The 14,462-nt window shown below is 46.0% G+C and overlaps 1 protein-coding gene across 1 annotated transcript; it reads right to left on the bottom strand.

Moving 5' to 3' along the window:
- Positions 1-3,036: 3,036 nt before the first annotated feature.
- LSM4 (LSM4 homolog, U6 small nuclear RNA and mRNA degradation associated) lies at positions 3,037-11,909 on the bottom strand. The gene is made up of 5 exons (XM_032782821.2): positions 11,785-11,909; positions 11,077-11,118; positions 9,028-9,126; positions 6,469-6,652; positions 3,037-3,824 (listed from the first exon to the last, which is right to left on the bottom strand). Exons 1-5 carry the CDS (start codon positions 11,785-11,787, stop codon positions 3,736-3,738), a joined length of 417 nt encoding a protein of 138 aa, XP_032638712.1. The 5' UTR covers positions 11,788-11,909; the 3' UTR covers positions 3,037-3,735.
- Between the last annotated feature and the right edge of the window lie 2,553 nt (positions 11,910-14,462).

Here is a 14,462-nt window from a genome sequence, read left to right as displayed (position 1 = left end):
CAGGACTCAGCGGGAACCAGCAGCTCAGAGACAGCACATCTTTTAAATTCTTATTTCCTTCCAGAAAACGCAGAGAACCTGGCTCTGAATTGTGGAGGGAAAGCCTCAACCACGATGAGCTGTCAGCCATTCTCAGCAGCCTGATAGAGGCACATGGAACAATCTGAAATTTAGAAAGGAAAAGGAGGAGGAGGAGTATTCAAAGTGTATTTTTAGTTGCTTAACACAGCCCTGAAATATTTCTGCAGCCACTCCCTCCAGGCTGCAGGCTTCTCCTGTGTAACTATTCCTATGCTGTCTTCCAGCTGAAGGCACAGAAGTTATGAGTCAGAGCTGCTCAGAGTCAACAGAGAGCTGTTTACACTTTGCAAAATAAGAGTTCTGCTAAAGAGAGATCATGTGTTCCTAGTGTAAACGTTTGTCCCATAAATACACACAACTGTATGTTTCAGAACAAGGGGCAGCCTTGGCCACACAGCTGGGCTGTGGAAAAAAGAATAATTGTATTTCAGGGAAAGGGAAACTCAGAGTCAATTGACCCAGCAGAGAAAGGCGGGTGTGTGTGTGGAATAGCAGGTTTCACGGGACAGCCACCACCCTAAAGAGAACTGCAGGCTCTTCAGAACACCCTGTTCAGTAGAAAGGGGAAGCCAGAGGAACAGGCTCTGACTGCACACTTCTCCCTGTGGCTCCCCACCCCCATTGTGAGCAGACACTGCCATGTGTTTACTGCTCTGGCTGCATCCCAGCTTCATGAGCAAGTCTGACAACTTCCCTCCTTTGCTGCAGCTCCTGCCCCTTCCCACCCCATAGCTTTTCCTCACACTGCCATGGTCTTACTGTGACACTGACACAGTTCTGTCACACCCCTTACACCCCCATTGCAAACAGGGGAAGAAGTTAGTTTGGATAGCGGGCAGGAAAGATGATACATGCACAGTAGAGATGTATATTGTTAACACGTTACAGCTAGTCGTCCTGGCCGGAACTGCTCCTTTGCAGAAGACAGGAGATGCATATAGTGGGTAAGGCCTGAAATATTCTCAATGAGAAGCGAAAGAGGGCTGGGGAGGAGGAACTCCCCTGCTGTAATGAAACGCTAGCAGCCCTTCCCAATGACTTTACAGGGTCAAATGTTTCGGGTCATTAGGAGTCACCTAAAGTGGTTAGTGGGATCCTACTTTGAACCAAAGCCAAAGGACTGCCTGTTGTAACTGTGCTGTGTCTGGCCAGAACAGACCTTCACTCCATACGGTAGTGACACTAAGAACCACCCTTTGCAGCACTTCTTTCCTCTTTCACTGAGGCAGCTGCAGCACTTGAAGGCTCCTGGCTCGAGGCAGGGATGGGAAAGGGAGGGGAGCAGAACATTAAAGGGGAGAAACTGTTCAAGTGCTACAGTGACGTTTATTTCCAAATGCAGCCCAGAGAGCAGGTCCCCATTTCCCTTTGCTCGGTCTCTGTGTCCTTGGCAAGAGGAGACTTGGCTGCATTTGAACCTTTCTCACTGCTTTTGCTCCAAGGGATCAGAAGACCACAGGCCCATGACCAAAAACAACCAATTAGAATATATAGTGGGGTTTAAAGATGGGCATTTTAGCCAGTCAATTGGGGCAGGATTTTTTTTTTTTTTTTTTTAAGTGATAACACTGATTTATAAAAAATTAACCAATTGTCTAAAACAGAGACACAAAGGTCTTCACCAAGGCCCAGCTTTGTTGCAGACAGCAGGCAAGAGTCATTTTCTACAGGTTAACAATGAATTTATTCCACTCACAACTAAGCACTGGACTGGTTCAATAAAGAATTAAAAAAAATGTATATATAAAAGCATGTTCTTTGCGTGTTTGCTCCTGTTCAGAAGAGGTGACTGAGGGCAATTAACAGTGGACATGAACACAAACAGATACCCCTAAAAAGAAAACTGTGTTCTTACCAAGAACTGAAGGGTAAGTTACTTGTAATATTTTTGGAAAAAAACAAAAAAAACAAAAAAAAAAACCTACTTAAGTCTTTCAAAACAAGAAATAGCTGAGGCAAAAGTCTACAGCATCTATTTCCACACTAAATGATTGAACAGGTCAGTACAGTGGTCCCCCAACCTTTTTGTGTGGCGGGTGCCGGACAACTGGCTGCCAAGGAGCATGGTCACCGGACAAGCAGCCACCAAAATGCTGTCGAGAAGCGGCATTATCAAGAGGTGTTGCCGCTGAAATGCCACCGAAAATCAGCAACACTTTGGCGGCAGCGCTTCTTGACATTGCTGCATTTCGGCAGCTGCTTGTCCAGCAGCCAGTAGGTGGGCACACAGATGCCCCAGTGGGTGCCATGGCACCCACAGGCACATTGGGGAGCCCTGGGTCACTAGGTTTATTCTAGGACTACTTCTCATTCAGGGAACATTACCACCTCTGGGACTGAAGACTGGGGAAAATCCTGGCACAGCCAAGCCAATGGGGAAATCCTGTCCTCACTGATGTCAACGGGGAATGCCCATTAACTTCAGCAGGGCCAGGATTTCCCCCTTTTCACCAGTGGCTCCAGGACAAAACTAAGCACAGATTCTTACAGGAGGCTTAGAAATGCCAGATATTGGTAATGAAATTAACCTCTACTTGTCAAGCAAGAAGCAAGCTTGGGAGGCGGGGGGAAAAAAGTCAGTCTCCAGAGTGAGGTTAGGGTTAACGACTAGTCAAAGCACATCCTCCTCTTACCTCACTATTCAATCCTCTCTCAGATAAAGTAATCTGAAGACTAAGTGGTGCATTGGCATTTCAACCCACTTACAGAGGAAAAGTTTCATCCACAGTCTTAACTTTAAAAAAAAAAAAAAAAAAAAATCAGTATTTGGGAAACTCACTCACATTGGAGAAGTCAGAACAGCGCACGCGTCTAAGCCACTGAAACACCCATTTTTAACTGAAGTGGTTCTGACCCAATGGATTATACACAGTGTAAAAAGAGCAGCTAGTCTCTTGGTGCTAATACCTCAGGACTTGCCAGTGTGAAATTCACACGCAGTAACAAAGCCAGGAATTAGTGATGTGATTTGAGAACCTGCAGCAGTAGGTTTATTATTTTCAGTTTTTAAATCACACAACCCAAGAGTGTTCCCCCTTGGCCTCTGGTCCAAGGCATGGTAGAGAGATATACAACTGCTTCATCAGAAACAGAAGACTAGTTAAAAAAGGCATTTAAAAAAAAATGAATCGTTGAGACAGCTCTTAAGCAAAGATACAATGTCCTCAATTTTAGTTTTCCTAACTAAAATGTTTTGTGTATGCTGCAGATGTAAAAAAACATCCCAAAGCTGGTTTCAAGTATAAAACAAAGAACAAAACCAAACTGTCCTCAAAATGTTTACACAAGTTCTTAAAACATACAAGGGCCAACAACATTTTTGTGTGTATTAAAAATATAGAGAACCTGAAGAATTAAACAGAATGTAACTCTTCTCAGGAGAGAGAGTCTACTGAAGTCACCTCCTTTACCAAACTGAAAAGAGAATCCAAATTTTTCCAATTTATGGATTTACTGGCTAAAAAAGTGACGGCAATTACCCTAGCTTTACCAGCAGACTAGGATGTGAGGGGCTGACAAGGTGCATGATGATTCAGAGTTTGTTTAGCTTGATTAATTGAAGTTTAGAAATCTAACACTTTTATACACATGGCAATCCGGAGGTGACAAAGCCAGACAGCCTCCCAACACTGTCTCTGGCAAAGGTACAGAGTCTCATTGCTTTGCAGATTGTCTGCCTGGCTTCTTTTCCTGCTGCCCTCTTCCACTCCCTGGTATCCCTCGGCCACGACCACCAAACACTCCTGGGAAAGAAGAGCAGTGAAAGAACAAGTCAGCTGTAACCTCCACTGTATAATCCGGGTGCAATGCAGTTACACATGCTTTGCCTGACTGGTAGACTCCTTTCCCATGGCTCTTAAATGAGGTGACAGAAGAACTTTAAAATCTACACCTTGCTAATCCACAACACCACTTTTTACAATCAACCATGTAACCTCTCTTATCAGCAGAGTGCTGTCAGACCTCTCTCGGCAAAGACTGTTAGCAAGATACTCACTGCAGCAGTTACTTGTAGACTGCACTAGGAACACAAATTAAAAGTTACGATTTTCAAAATAAGTGGTCCAGTACATTTATTTAAAAACTAGACCAATGTATCAGTCATTTAGTGAGATTAGAAAATTCTACTGTAGGCAAAAAAAAAAAAAAAAAGACACCAACAAGGATGCAGAAATCAACATGATGGAGAAAGTGACTCACTTCAAAGATACGCCAGTTACAAAATGGGACAAGAGTATCTCGCTGTGTTATTACCTTGCCTATCTACCCATCAGACTTGCCTCAGTTCCACCCAGCTTACTGACCCAGAAAGCACTCAATTGGGCTGCTTTGGTCAGGGCATCAGCACCATGGATCTACCTTGTAGCGTAGCCCCAATTCCAGCTCTCTCCAGAGCACTGCTCACCAAGCTAAGCTAGTCCCAAATCGAGCTCCTCCGGACCAACCTTCAGGATTACTGTGGTGTGCTGGAGATAGGGGTGCTCTGGGATTCTCCCTGCTTACACCCCTGCACGGCAACCAGGCACAGCTGGCTCTAGAGCAGCGGCTCCCAACCTTCTTAAACTGTTGTGAAGGGACACCACATTCGCATGCCACTGGTGGGGCACGTACTAGTTTGGGGACTCAGCTGTACAGCCTGTACATGCAGCTGGGCTCATTGCAGCCCACACACTGTTCAGGTGAGTAAAGTTAGCCACACTGCTGGCCGGAAAGGAGGACCTGCCTCCTTCCCCCAAGCAGCTGAAGATGTGGACTACAGTGCCCCCTCCTGCTGGCCAGGAGCAAGAGACCACAGATTGCTAGATTGCTGAAAGGGTCATTCTTCGACATTAATGGTGCGCCCCATGATACCTTTGTTCCTGCCTGCTAGCTCCTTCGCAAACGGTGTCACCCCTTCTGTGCCGCAGTAACAAGAGCCTTTCAGCTGATAGCCAATGCTACAGCCACTCTTTAAAATATCCCCTGAGCTAATTAAATGTTACACATCAATGCAGCAGGGAACGCCTCTGCCTCCAGTGGAGAAATCAACTCTGCTCTCCACCAGGTGGATACTGCGCCAGCACAAGGCCTAGAGGAAATATTTCATGCAAACCACTGAATCCAGAAGCAGCAATGCCAAGTGCTGTGGTCACCGGAGTGCAGGGAAGAGAAATAAAAGGCTCCTTCAGATTTCTAAAGGTCACTTTTGCATTTCGAAGGCTTTCAGAGGCTGAGCAAGAGCAGCAGAAATCCTAGCTTTGTTCCTCTGGGAGGAGATTGACATTCCTAAGGATGCTGCTTTTGCAAACAGAGTCCCCTTCAGGAGCTTCCCAGTTCAAATCTGAAACTGCCAAACTCACTGCAACTCCTCGTGTGATCAGTACGATAGGAAATGGTTCTGGTGACAAGACTAAGGCTGCTCCAGCCACATAACAGCCAATCTCTCTCTTCAGTTATTGGTGCACAGAGAGCTAGTTCTGTGTCACAGGTGGCCTAGGCCACCTCACATTTTGCTGTAACAGAACAAACATGAGGTCCAGGAATGTCCTCAACAGAAGCTTCAGACCCTGGCTCAAGAGCAACTCTTGGGCTAAGTAAGGAGCAGTACTGAGTGAATGCCACAGGTTTGACCAAAGCTGCAACTGGCCTCAAGGGTGGGAAACAAGAAGCAGGAGGATAAGGAATGACCAACAATGCTAGGATCCTGGGGCTGGGATCGTTGCAACCTACATGGATTTCTAGAGTGGTTTTCAGGGGATCACCTTATAACAAAACATGAAGCCTTCAACTGGAAGGGTGAGAATGCTCCAAACATTCAGAAAGAGAAACAAAAAAAGTCAGCAGCTAGGTCTCTTACAAGTAATGCAAAGACTCCCAAAGGGATGGCCAGATGGGCTTCTCTTAAGCCTCACCTAAGCCATGCACTGAAAAGAGGCTGCCTTCCCCCACTGCAGTAATGGTCAGAACCCAACACACATTCAGACAGAACATTCACTCATTCCCCCAAAACGGATTTGCTGATGAAGCAGATAGCACAAACCTCATGTGAAGAGAGGGACAGAACAATTACATGAACAGGCCACACAGTTTATTTGGAAGGAATCTGACACAGCCAAGTTCAGAGACTTACTTAATAATTAAGTTCCTACCCAGCTCCAGTAAACAAAAAGGAACAATTCCAGCCCTTCCCTTTGTATTCACCTGCCTGACAGGCATGTTTGTGAATTAGGCAAAGGACTTAGTCCTCCTTAGCTGGCTCTTTTGTGGGAATCATTCCAGCGTCTCACACCACACAGCACTATTAGTTTAAAATTGTGGAACAACAACAACAGCTATACCTACATGAGATTTGCTTAAGACACAAGCCTAGCACTCCACCGCAAGCAGAAGAGCAAACAGGACCATTACCTCGCCCAGCACCGCCACCTCCTCGGCCTTTCTGTTGTTTCTGCTGCTGCATGCCACCACGACCTCTGCCCTTTGACACCACCTCCTCCTTCACCATGTCAATGATTTCATCTGGGATACGCAAATATTTAATTGTGCTGCCGCGAATGTAACACTCTGGCATTCTCCAGAATTTGTCTCCATCCTGTTGGGGAGAAACACGTTAGGACAGAGCAGGTGCACATGTGCACTCTGACGTCTTTGGCTCAGAAAAGTCTACGTCACTTTGAAAATTTTACCACTTATTTATTGTCAGCATAAATGGTTCCTCTAATACAAATACATCCCTTGGCTTGGGGGCGGAGGTTGGAGGGGGCATTGTATATCTGCCACTACAGATTTAACACATCACTTGTGGGATAAATCACACAATATTAAAAGTGGACAAAGTCTGAGTTAAGGTGGAGGGTAAAATCCTTACATCTACTGAGCACTAGGAGGGACTGAACGTGTACACAGGACTAAGGCAAACTAAAAACTACTACTTAGAAAGCAGACTCAAAGGCAACAAGAAACACGACTTCCTCACCAGAGGCATATCTGCAACAGGAGATTTCAGCTCCAAGAACATGGGAGATCACCCACCCATTTTACCCTATTGGGCCTATTAATGTGGCACCTTTAGAGGAGCCCAACAGAGCAGAATGAATGCAGGGGCAAGGTGGCCACCAGACACACATTTCAGAGGGAACAGGTCCCCCCAGGAGGAAGTGGCTCTGAAAAGCAGATTTAAGATTCTGTATTATGAGGCTGCCCTTTGTGAAGCGAGTTGCAGAACCTTCCAATTCTGCAGTGGACAAAACCCTGTTAGAACGTTCGCCCTTAAGTGATGGATGAAATAGCAAGGAGGAGGGAAATCAGAGGAGTGTCTGAGCTGAACAGTAACCCACAGACTGCCCCATGATGCAGTCGGGAGAAGGGGAGAAGAGAGCCTGCTCTGTCTTTTGCTAACTTATGCTAGACAGACAGCAGCCACCAAAAAGGGCCTTTCATCACTGAAACAGCTCATAGATTTGTCCACACATGGGGTTTTTCAGGGATAGCCCCCAGTGTGGACACTTACTCTGCAATAAGGGTGCCTTGCTCTCGTTTAGCTTACTGCTTCCCCCCACCCTCAGCTTTGGATCTTCCTAACTGGACTTAGGCTCAAAATACAGGAAACGACTGAGCCAGTCTCCCTTCACTTCCTTGTTTCTGTACTCAGAGAAGTTAAACTAGTTAGTTTGTTTGTTTGAGCCAGATCCCAGATACTGTCCCATGCCATCTAGTGGCCATTGCCATTAACATCATTCAGCTAACCAGAGATCTGCAGGGTCAGCTGAGGCCTGCTTGACTGGGTGTATTTTTCTAAGTCTGGGCTTGTCTACTGATGTTTTTCTATTGCCCAACTGGCAGCCAGGCAGGATGAGCCACACCCACCATGTAGGTGTAACCTAGCCAGGCATGCATCCAGTTGTGTAGCACTCTATGGGTTCACTCTGACCACTACAAGCTTCTTTGCAGTGCCATGGGAGGGAGGGACACTGGAAACCTTTTTGCCCTCAACCAGGTGCTCTAACAGCTAACTGTACTCCAGGCTTTACCTGTCGCCAGTGTCCTTTCCAAAGCATCAGACACCATCTAACTCCAATTTAATATAGGTAAAAAACTGATTCCAGTTCCCTTAAACAAAAACAGTTTCAGACACAGGAAGGAAGAAGAAAGTCAAACAAAACATTAAGCAGAACATGATCATGGTTACGTTAGTGTCTAGGAAAGGTGCACAAAGATCGGCTCTAAGCCAGCGATCTCCATACTTTTCAGGGTCATGCCCCCTACCCCCACTAGAGCAGGGCAGTGGGGTGGGTTGCAGCTGGGGCCAGGAATGGAGCCATGGCTCATGGCAGAGGCCGGAACCAAGGGGGTGGCGCTACCTCGCCATCCTCTGTAGGGCTGCCCGGATTGGGCCTCTGCTCTAAGCTCTGTGACATAGCATGCATGGTTAACCAAGGTGGAATCTTTGTATATCGGACAACCCTGACTCAACAGCAGGCTATTATCAGTTCGGATTCAGTCTCTGTGGAAGTCTCCACAATACATCCTCCCACTTCTCTTCCTGAGCCCCATCTCCTCTTGATTTGGAAATGGGGCACTTACTCCGTAGCATACGTTTCCCCCAATTCCCCGCCTGGTTAATTTTGGTTCCTGTGATTCCCTGCAAACTGTTTTTCCTCACTGGTGTTTGACCATTTTTGGTTCTATGCCTTTGGTGGCAAGTACACAAACATTTATTTGCATTTAAGAGAAGGTCCTCACTTCTACACAGATATTAAACACTATGACTGAGCATAATGCATGAACACCATGTCAATGGGAACAGCTCAAACAGGCTAGCTCTTACCAACCATCTCTCAAAAGCAATAACCCACTAAATAGAGAACACAGAATGATGGCCAGGCAGCAGCAATCAGAAAGCCAGAGTACGACAGGGGGTTCCTGCATGGGGCACCCGACAGTGTAACCTAAAATAGCCAACCTTACCCTGGATGTGCAGATGACTTCTCTAAGGTTGATGTTCATCCAGTTATCGCAGCTCACTAGGTGACCGTTGTACGTTTCACCATTTTTCAATTCCACCAACTGAGACACAATAGAGAAAGTCACATACAATAAACCAGCAACTGTGACATTCTCCAGGGCAGACAACATTTGAATCAATTACCCCTTAAGAGCATATATGGGCAAGAGAAGTGCAGTCACAGTGCAAGGCTGTACAAGAGGAAGTGAACTTCCAAATCAGTGCATATGCTACAATTTAGGCATAAACAAGAAGTATATCCAGCCCACATTACATGCAGATATAACAGCTACCTCCTTTCCTGTTATGGGAGTTGTACAGGAACAGGGAGAATAAAACCTGAGCTGTGCTAGGAACTTGTTTTGCTACTCAAGCTTTGGATAAAAAGCTGCTACCACACTCTAATCGCACCTCAGAAGTCTAGTGGTCCTGCCTGTGTTATTACCTGCAACCTGAATTGAAAAGGACACACTCTCTACAGGACAAGGACAGCTGTGTGTCCAGCACCACTTTGGCACAACTGCAAGTCACTGCTGCCAAATTGCTTGCACTTTTTGACACTAGGCGTTCCTGCCCATAGGAAACTATATTGGGACCACCAGGTTCACTGAATTTAAATACTTCGAGTTACATTTTAACGTAACCAAGAGACTGTTTTCCTCTGCTGCTTGGGGCCGTTTAGACCCAAGTCAGTAAGACACATGAAGAGGTATAGATACAGAAACCAGAGGGTAGGAGACCCACTCAGAAACCACCACCCCCATAAAATCAAAGGGAGAGGAAAGAGAAAACAGGATGAATAAGAGTGCTACTGGGAAAAAATATCTGGACCCTAAGTTTTGTGAGCCTCTTCCATCTTCCCCCACTTACCCTGAAAAAATGAGGAAAATGCCCCCAAACCACAAAAAAGAAAAGTTAAGTCTAGGCAAGCGCCAAACGATGCTGCATGAGATCTGCATTTGTGTAGCATCTGTTCTGTTCTCTCTGCAAATGAGTTTTGCTAACAGAATTTTAGATTTTTATCTTCTGCATTCCAGTAGCACCCACAACATGCCTGATCTCTCCACATACATACAAAGATGCAGATTCTGCTCACAATCAAAGACAAACATACAAAGGAATTAAAAAAACAAATCAGCAGAGTTGGATAATAAGCATCAGCTGCCCTATCTACCTGTCTACCCAGCCATAATTACTTGACTAATTCTTGTGTTAATTTTTTTAACAGTGACCAAGCAGCGACTACTGTAGGCTCTAACATTCATATACAGACTGCCTTTCTACCATAATGTATCAGAGGGGTAGCCGTGTTAGTCTAGATCTGTAAAAGCAGCAGACAATCCTGTGGCACCTTATAGACTAACAGACATTTTGGAGCGTGAGCTTTCGTGGGTGAATACCCACTTCGTCAGACGCAGTGGGTATTCACCCACGAAAGCTCACGCTCCAAAACTTCTGTTAGTCTATAAGATGCCACAGGATTCTCTGCTGTTTCTACCATAAAGGTACTTGGGATATTATTGTGCTAGCAGTTCCACAATAGCTGCAATGCCCTTAGAAAGCTCTGTGCAGTAGTTGCTGCACAAACACACTACATGCTTTGTTAAGTTACATGACTATCAGTTTTAAATTAAAACAAAAGACGAGCGACAGCCCAAAGACTCGCCTTTAAAACAGTGAGACTTCTGTTAAATTGAGAGTGGTGAAAAATGCACTGATGCTGCTTAGAATCTCTGCTATGTCTGATTCTAATCTTATTTCATAAAAAGTCACTCACAAGATTCAGAAGGTTTACTTTACACTAAGTTAATAAAAGAACGAAAAAAGGGCCACCACTCTACATTCTGGCTGCAGCATATGGAAGATACAGAAAACACATCTAAGGCACCTCACTTCTTTAGAGCTTCCAAATTCACCTCCCTACCGGCCAACACACAGACGCTCATCTGGTGACCGAAAAAGCTTTCTAGGGATTGCAAGCATTGCTTGTAGTAAATATCCTTGTTACTCACCATAGGGTGGTTCTGTGCAGTCTTCAACAGGGATAAAGGAAGCTAGAACAAAAGGAAAGAGGATAAGCCTGAGAAACATGTCAGCAAAAATAGAGGATAAAATAGTCCATTTAGAGACCGACTTATTTTAGCCACGAATTTACTACCAAGCACAAGATGACTCTGTTTCACTTTGCAGGAAGGAGTAAGAACCATTTTTCCAGATATATGCTACCTGAGCTCCGACCACTCAAGTTTACCTTTGAGCTCAGGTAAAGCACAGCAGGAACCGTCTCTCACCCAGACACTCCCTCCCCCGCAAACAGCACCACATGCCAGGTGCAGCCAAGCCACAAACCGCTAGCGCCTCCAGCACTTACCACACCACAGCCCCGCAGGCTGACCTGCCCGGTGCATTATCACAGTAGCCTCTAAGAGCCCAGTGCTAGGAGCTGTACATTTCAGTGGTTTAGGTGTATAACGGTAGCACCGAGGACCCCTCCAGTCACAGCCCAGGGGCCCATTATGCTGGGGGGAGGTGTACGCTATTAGGTGTACTACGGTAGTGCCGCAGAGCCCCTGGGTCAGGACTCCCCTAGACCAGGCGCTGCACGCTATTAGGTGTATTACGGTACCGCTTGGGCACCCCTGCACCAGGGCCACGCGCCTTCCGCTTCCCTCACCCCCCTCCCCCTCGGACCGGCCTCGCGCTCCCTCCCCCCGACTCACCATCCTCCCGCTCCGGCCGCGCTGGCCTCGCCGCTCAAATCGCCTCCGCTGCGGCCCCTAGCCAATAAACTCTGAGCTAACCCGGGGCCAGCCCAGTCCTCAGCGAGAGCCGCAAAGCGACAGCCGCCGTTTTACGACGGTGCCGCAAAGGGCGGTGGCGCCCGCATTACCCACAATTCCCCGCGCCCCAAGAGCCGGTATTACCCACAATCCCCTGTGCAGCGCTCCAGCTAGATAGGGGTTGTCAAACATTGGTGCTGGTCACGTGACCCCGTTCCCACAGCGAGCCTTGGAGTGTCACCCCCCCTTGTAAATTAAAAACTTGTTCCTATATTTAACACCATTGTAAATGCTGGAGGCAAAGCAGGGATTGGGGTGGAGGCTGACAGCTCATGACCCCCCCCTGTAATAACCTCACGACCCCCTGAGGGGTCCCGACCCCCAGTTTGAAACCTCCTTATCCAGAGAGCCCCCAAATGCCCTGCCCAGTTCATATTCCAGTACCCTGCTCCTGTTCTGCGCACCTCACCCCCTGCTAGACTGGTAGGGCTCAGTCCAGCTCCCTGTGGGCTGTTCTCCATTGGAAGCCATGGTGTATACAAGTTCCTCGCTGACCCCATTGTCTAAGCATCTCGTTTACCAGCCCTGCTTAGAGATCTAATCAACACAGCAGTTAAAATTGTGGCAGTCAGTCAACCACAGCTCCTCTGATGGAGATGACCCATCATTGGCAACCATGAGAAACTTTAATCTCTCCCATCTCGTTCTTTTCTCGTTTTCTTTCCAGTCCTGTCTAAGCCTGTGTTTACAGGCACTATTGTTAGCAACTGGGCTCTGGGTAGTGCAGAAGTCCACCTTCTCAGAGCTTATTGCAGGAGTCGGGCCTAAATTTCCTAGTGTTCATCCAGCCTTCCTACCTCCTCTCCTCCCATTCCCCTGAACATTAGCCATACAATACTGCATTTTAGTAGCAGGCGCACAATCTAGAAACCCAGAAATGAAGAACTATGCCCTCTAGCGTCCATTTATCCTTCATTTAAAAACATTAGATTACCATTATTGAATGAAAAAGCAGACTACCATTATTGAATGAGTAATGCTACCCCAAAACCATTCACTTACATGACTGTCAAAGGGTCAGGTGAAAATTGGACACACTGCATCCCTTTAGTTCGAGGGCTGTGCATACATTCTGCATACACTCATTTGGCAAATTTGCTTTATTCGCATATCTCCCAGTGAACAATTTAGCCCCTTTATTTATTTATTGGAACAGTATTAGCAAGTTTCTGCTTACTGTGAATGCATTTGGCCAGCCTCAATAAGTGATGTTTAACCATGTTAAATAGGTATGAAATTATAAGCCTATACATTAAAACATAGAAGCTATCAAATGAAGATCTAGTGTGGATGAAATACAGTAAATATTATTTTTCTTATTGTATTATTCCCAGTATCATATTTTATTTCATTACATATTTTCAGACTTATTTCTATCTTTAATGGCCTGTTTTCTTCATCAAAACCGTCACTTAATTGGGAAAATATGTTGTCCAACTAAAAGTCCCCACTGAGAAACTTCTCCTCTACTGTACACCACCCTAAATATGTATTTGTTTGGCAGGTGGTCTGCAAAACTTGTAAAAATGCAAACAGTGTCCATCTTCAGAATTAACAACAGTATCATGGAAGTCTCTTTCCAGTAAAGATTTATAAAGGTTTATACTATAGCTTAATAAATACCCATGGATAAATGACAAAAATCTGATCAAGAAAACCACAGTGGGTTTTCCTTTTGTATAATAAAAGCCTGATAAAGCAAGATGCTGAGCTTATGGGAGTTAAGAATGCTCAGTACCTGCAAAATTTATAAAAACCAAAACTTCCTTGTTATTTCAAACAGATTATGAATCAAAGCCTTTGGGAATAAAACCAAGATTGAAGCAAGCTGACCTGGAGAGGGAAGAGGGATGAGCAGCTCCATGGTTAGCCAAAGCTAAATTATGTTTCCCACTGCTCCACCATGAAACTTTCATTGTAGCAACCAAAAAAGATTACACTGGACTTTGGCAAGAACGAGACATAGCCTGCAAAGCTAGTCAGCATGAATGCCATTATTACACTAAACTGTATCTCCATTGAGGTTTATTTTATTATACTCATGGCTAGGCTGCTATAACTGGCTGGCATGGTTCACCTGTCCCCGATGCCTGCCCCTTTTGCAGTGAGGGAGACCCTAGCACATGCCTACCTTGAGTGCACCAGGTTGCAGTCCCTTTTCCAGCTCCTCCCAGACTTTTGCATTTTTGACTGCACTTCTCGCCCCATCTTCTCATATATGCACACCCCATCCATGGCCCCACAAAGTCACGGGACCTCCTCGTCAACCTCCTCCTAGCAATGGCCAAAGTGGCCATCTGGAACATCAGGGAGAGGAGGTTGACTGAAAGGCTGCTCTGCGACTGTGGGACCTATTTCCGATCCTCTCTCCGCTCATGTATCCATGCAGAGTTCCTCTGGGCAGCATCCGCTGGCTCCCTTGGCACGTTCAGTGGGCACTGTCCAGGGTTCTCTGGGTGTCCCCTTCAGGTTCCCTACTTTTGACCCTTTGACCCTCACATCTGTCCTTTTTTCTTTTGTTGTCCCCTGTATTTAATTGAGTCCCAGGCTCAATGGAT

The sequence above is a fragment of the Chelonoidis abingdonii genome, chromosome 11, assembly GCF_003597395.2.
Source record: "Chelonoidis abingdonii isolate Lonesome George chromosome 11, CheloAbing_2.0, whole genome shotgun sequence".
NCBI classification, from domain to species: Eukaryota; Metazoa; Chordata; order Testudines; family Testudinidae; genus Chelonoidis; species Chelonoidis abingdonii.
Note: the sequence above shows the minus strand (reverse complement) of the source record. Positions and strands in the feature narration are given on the sequence as shown.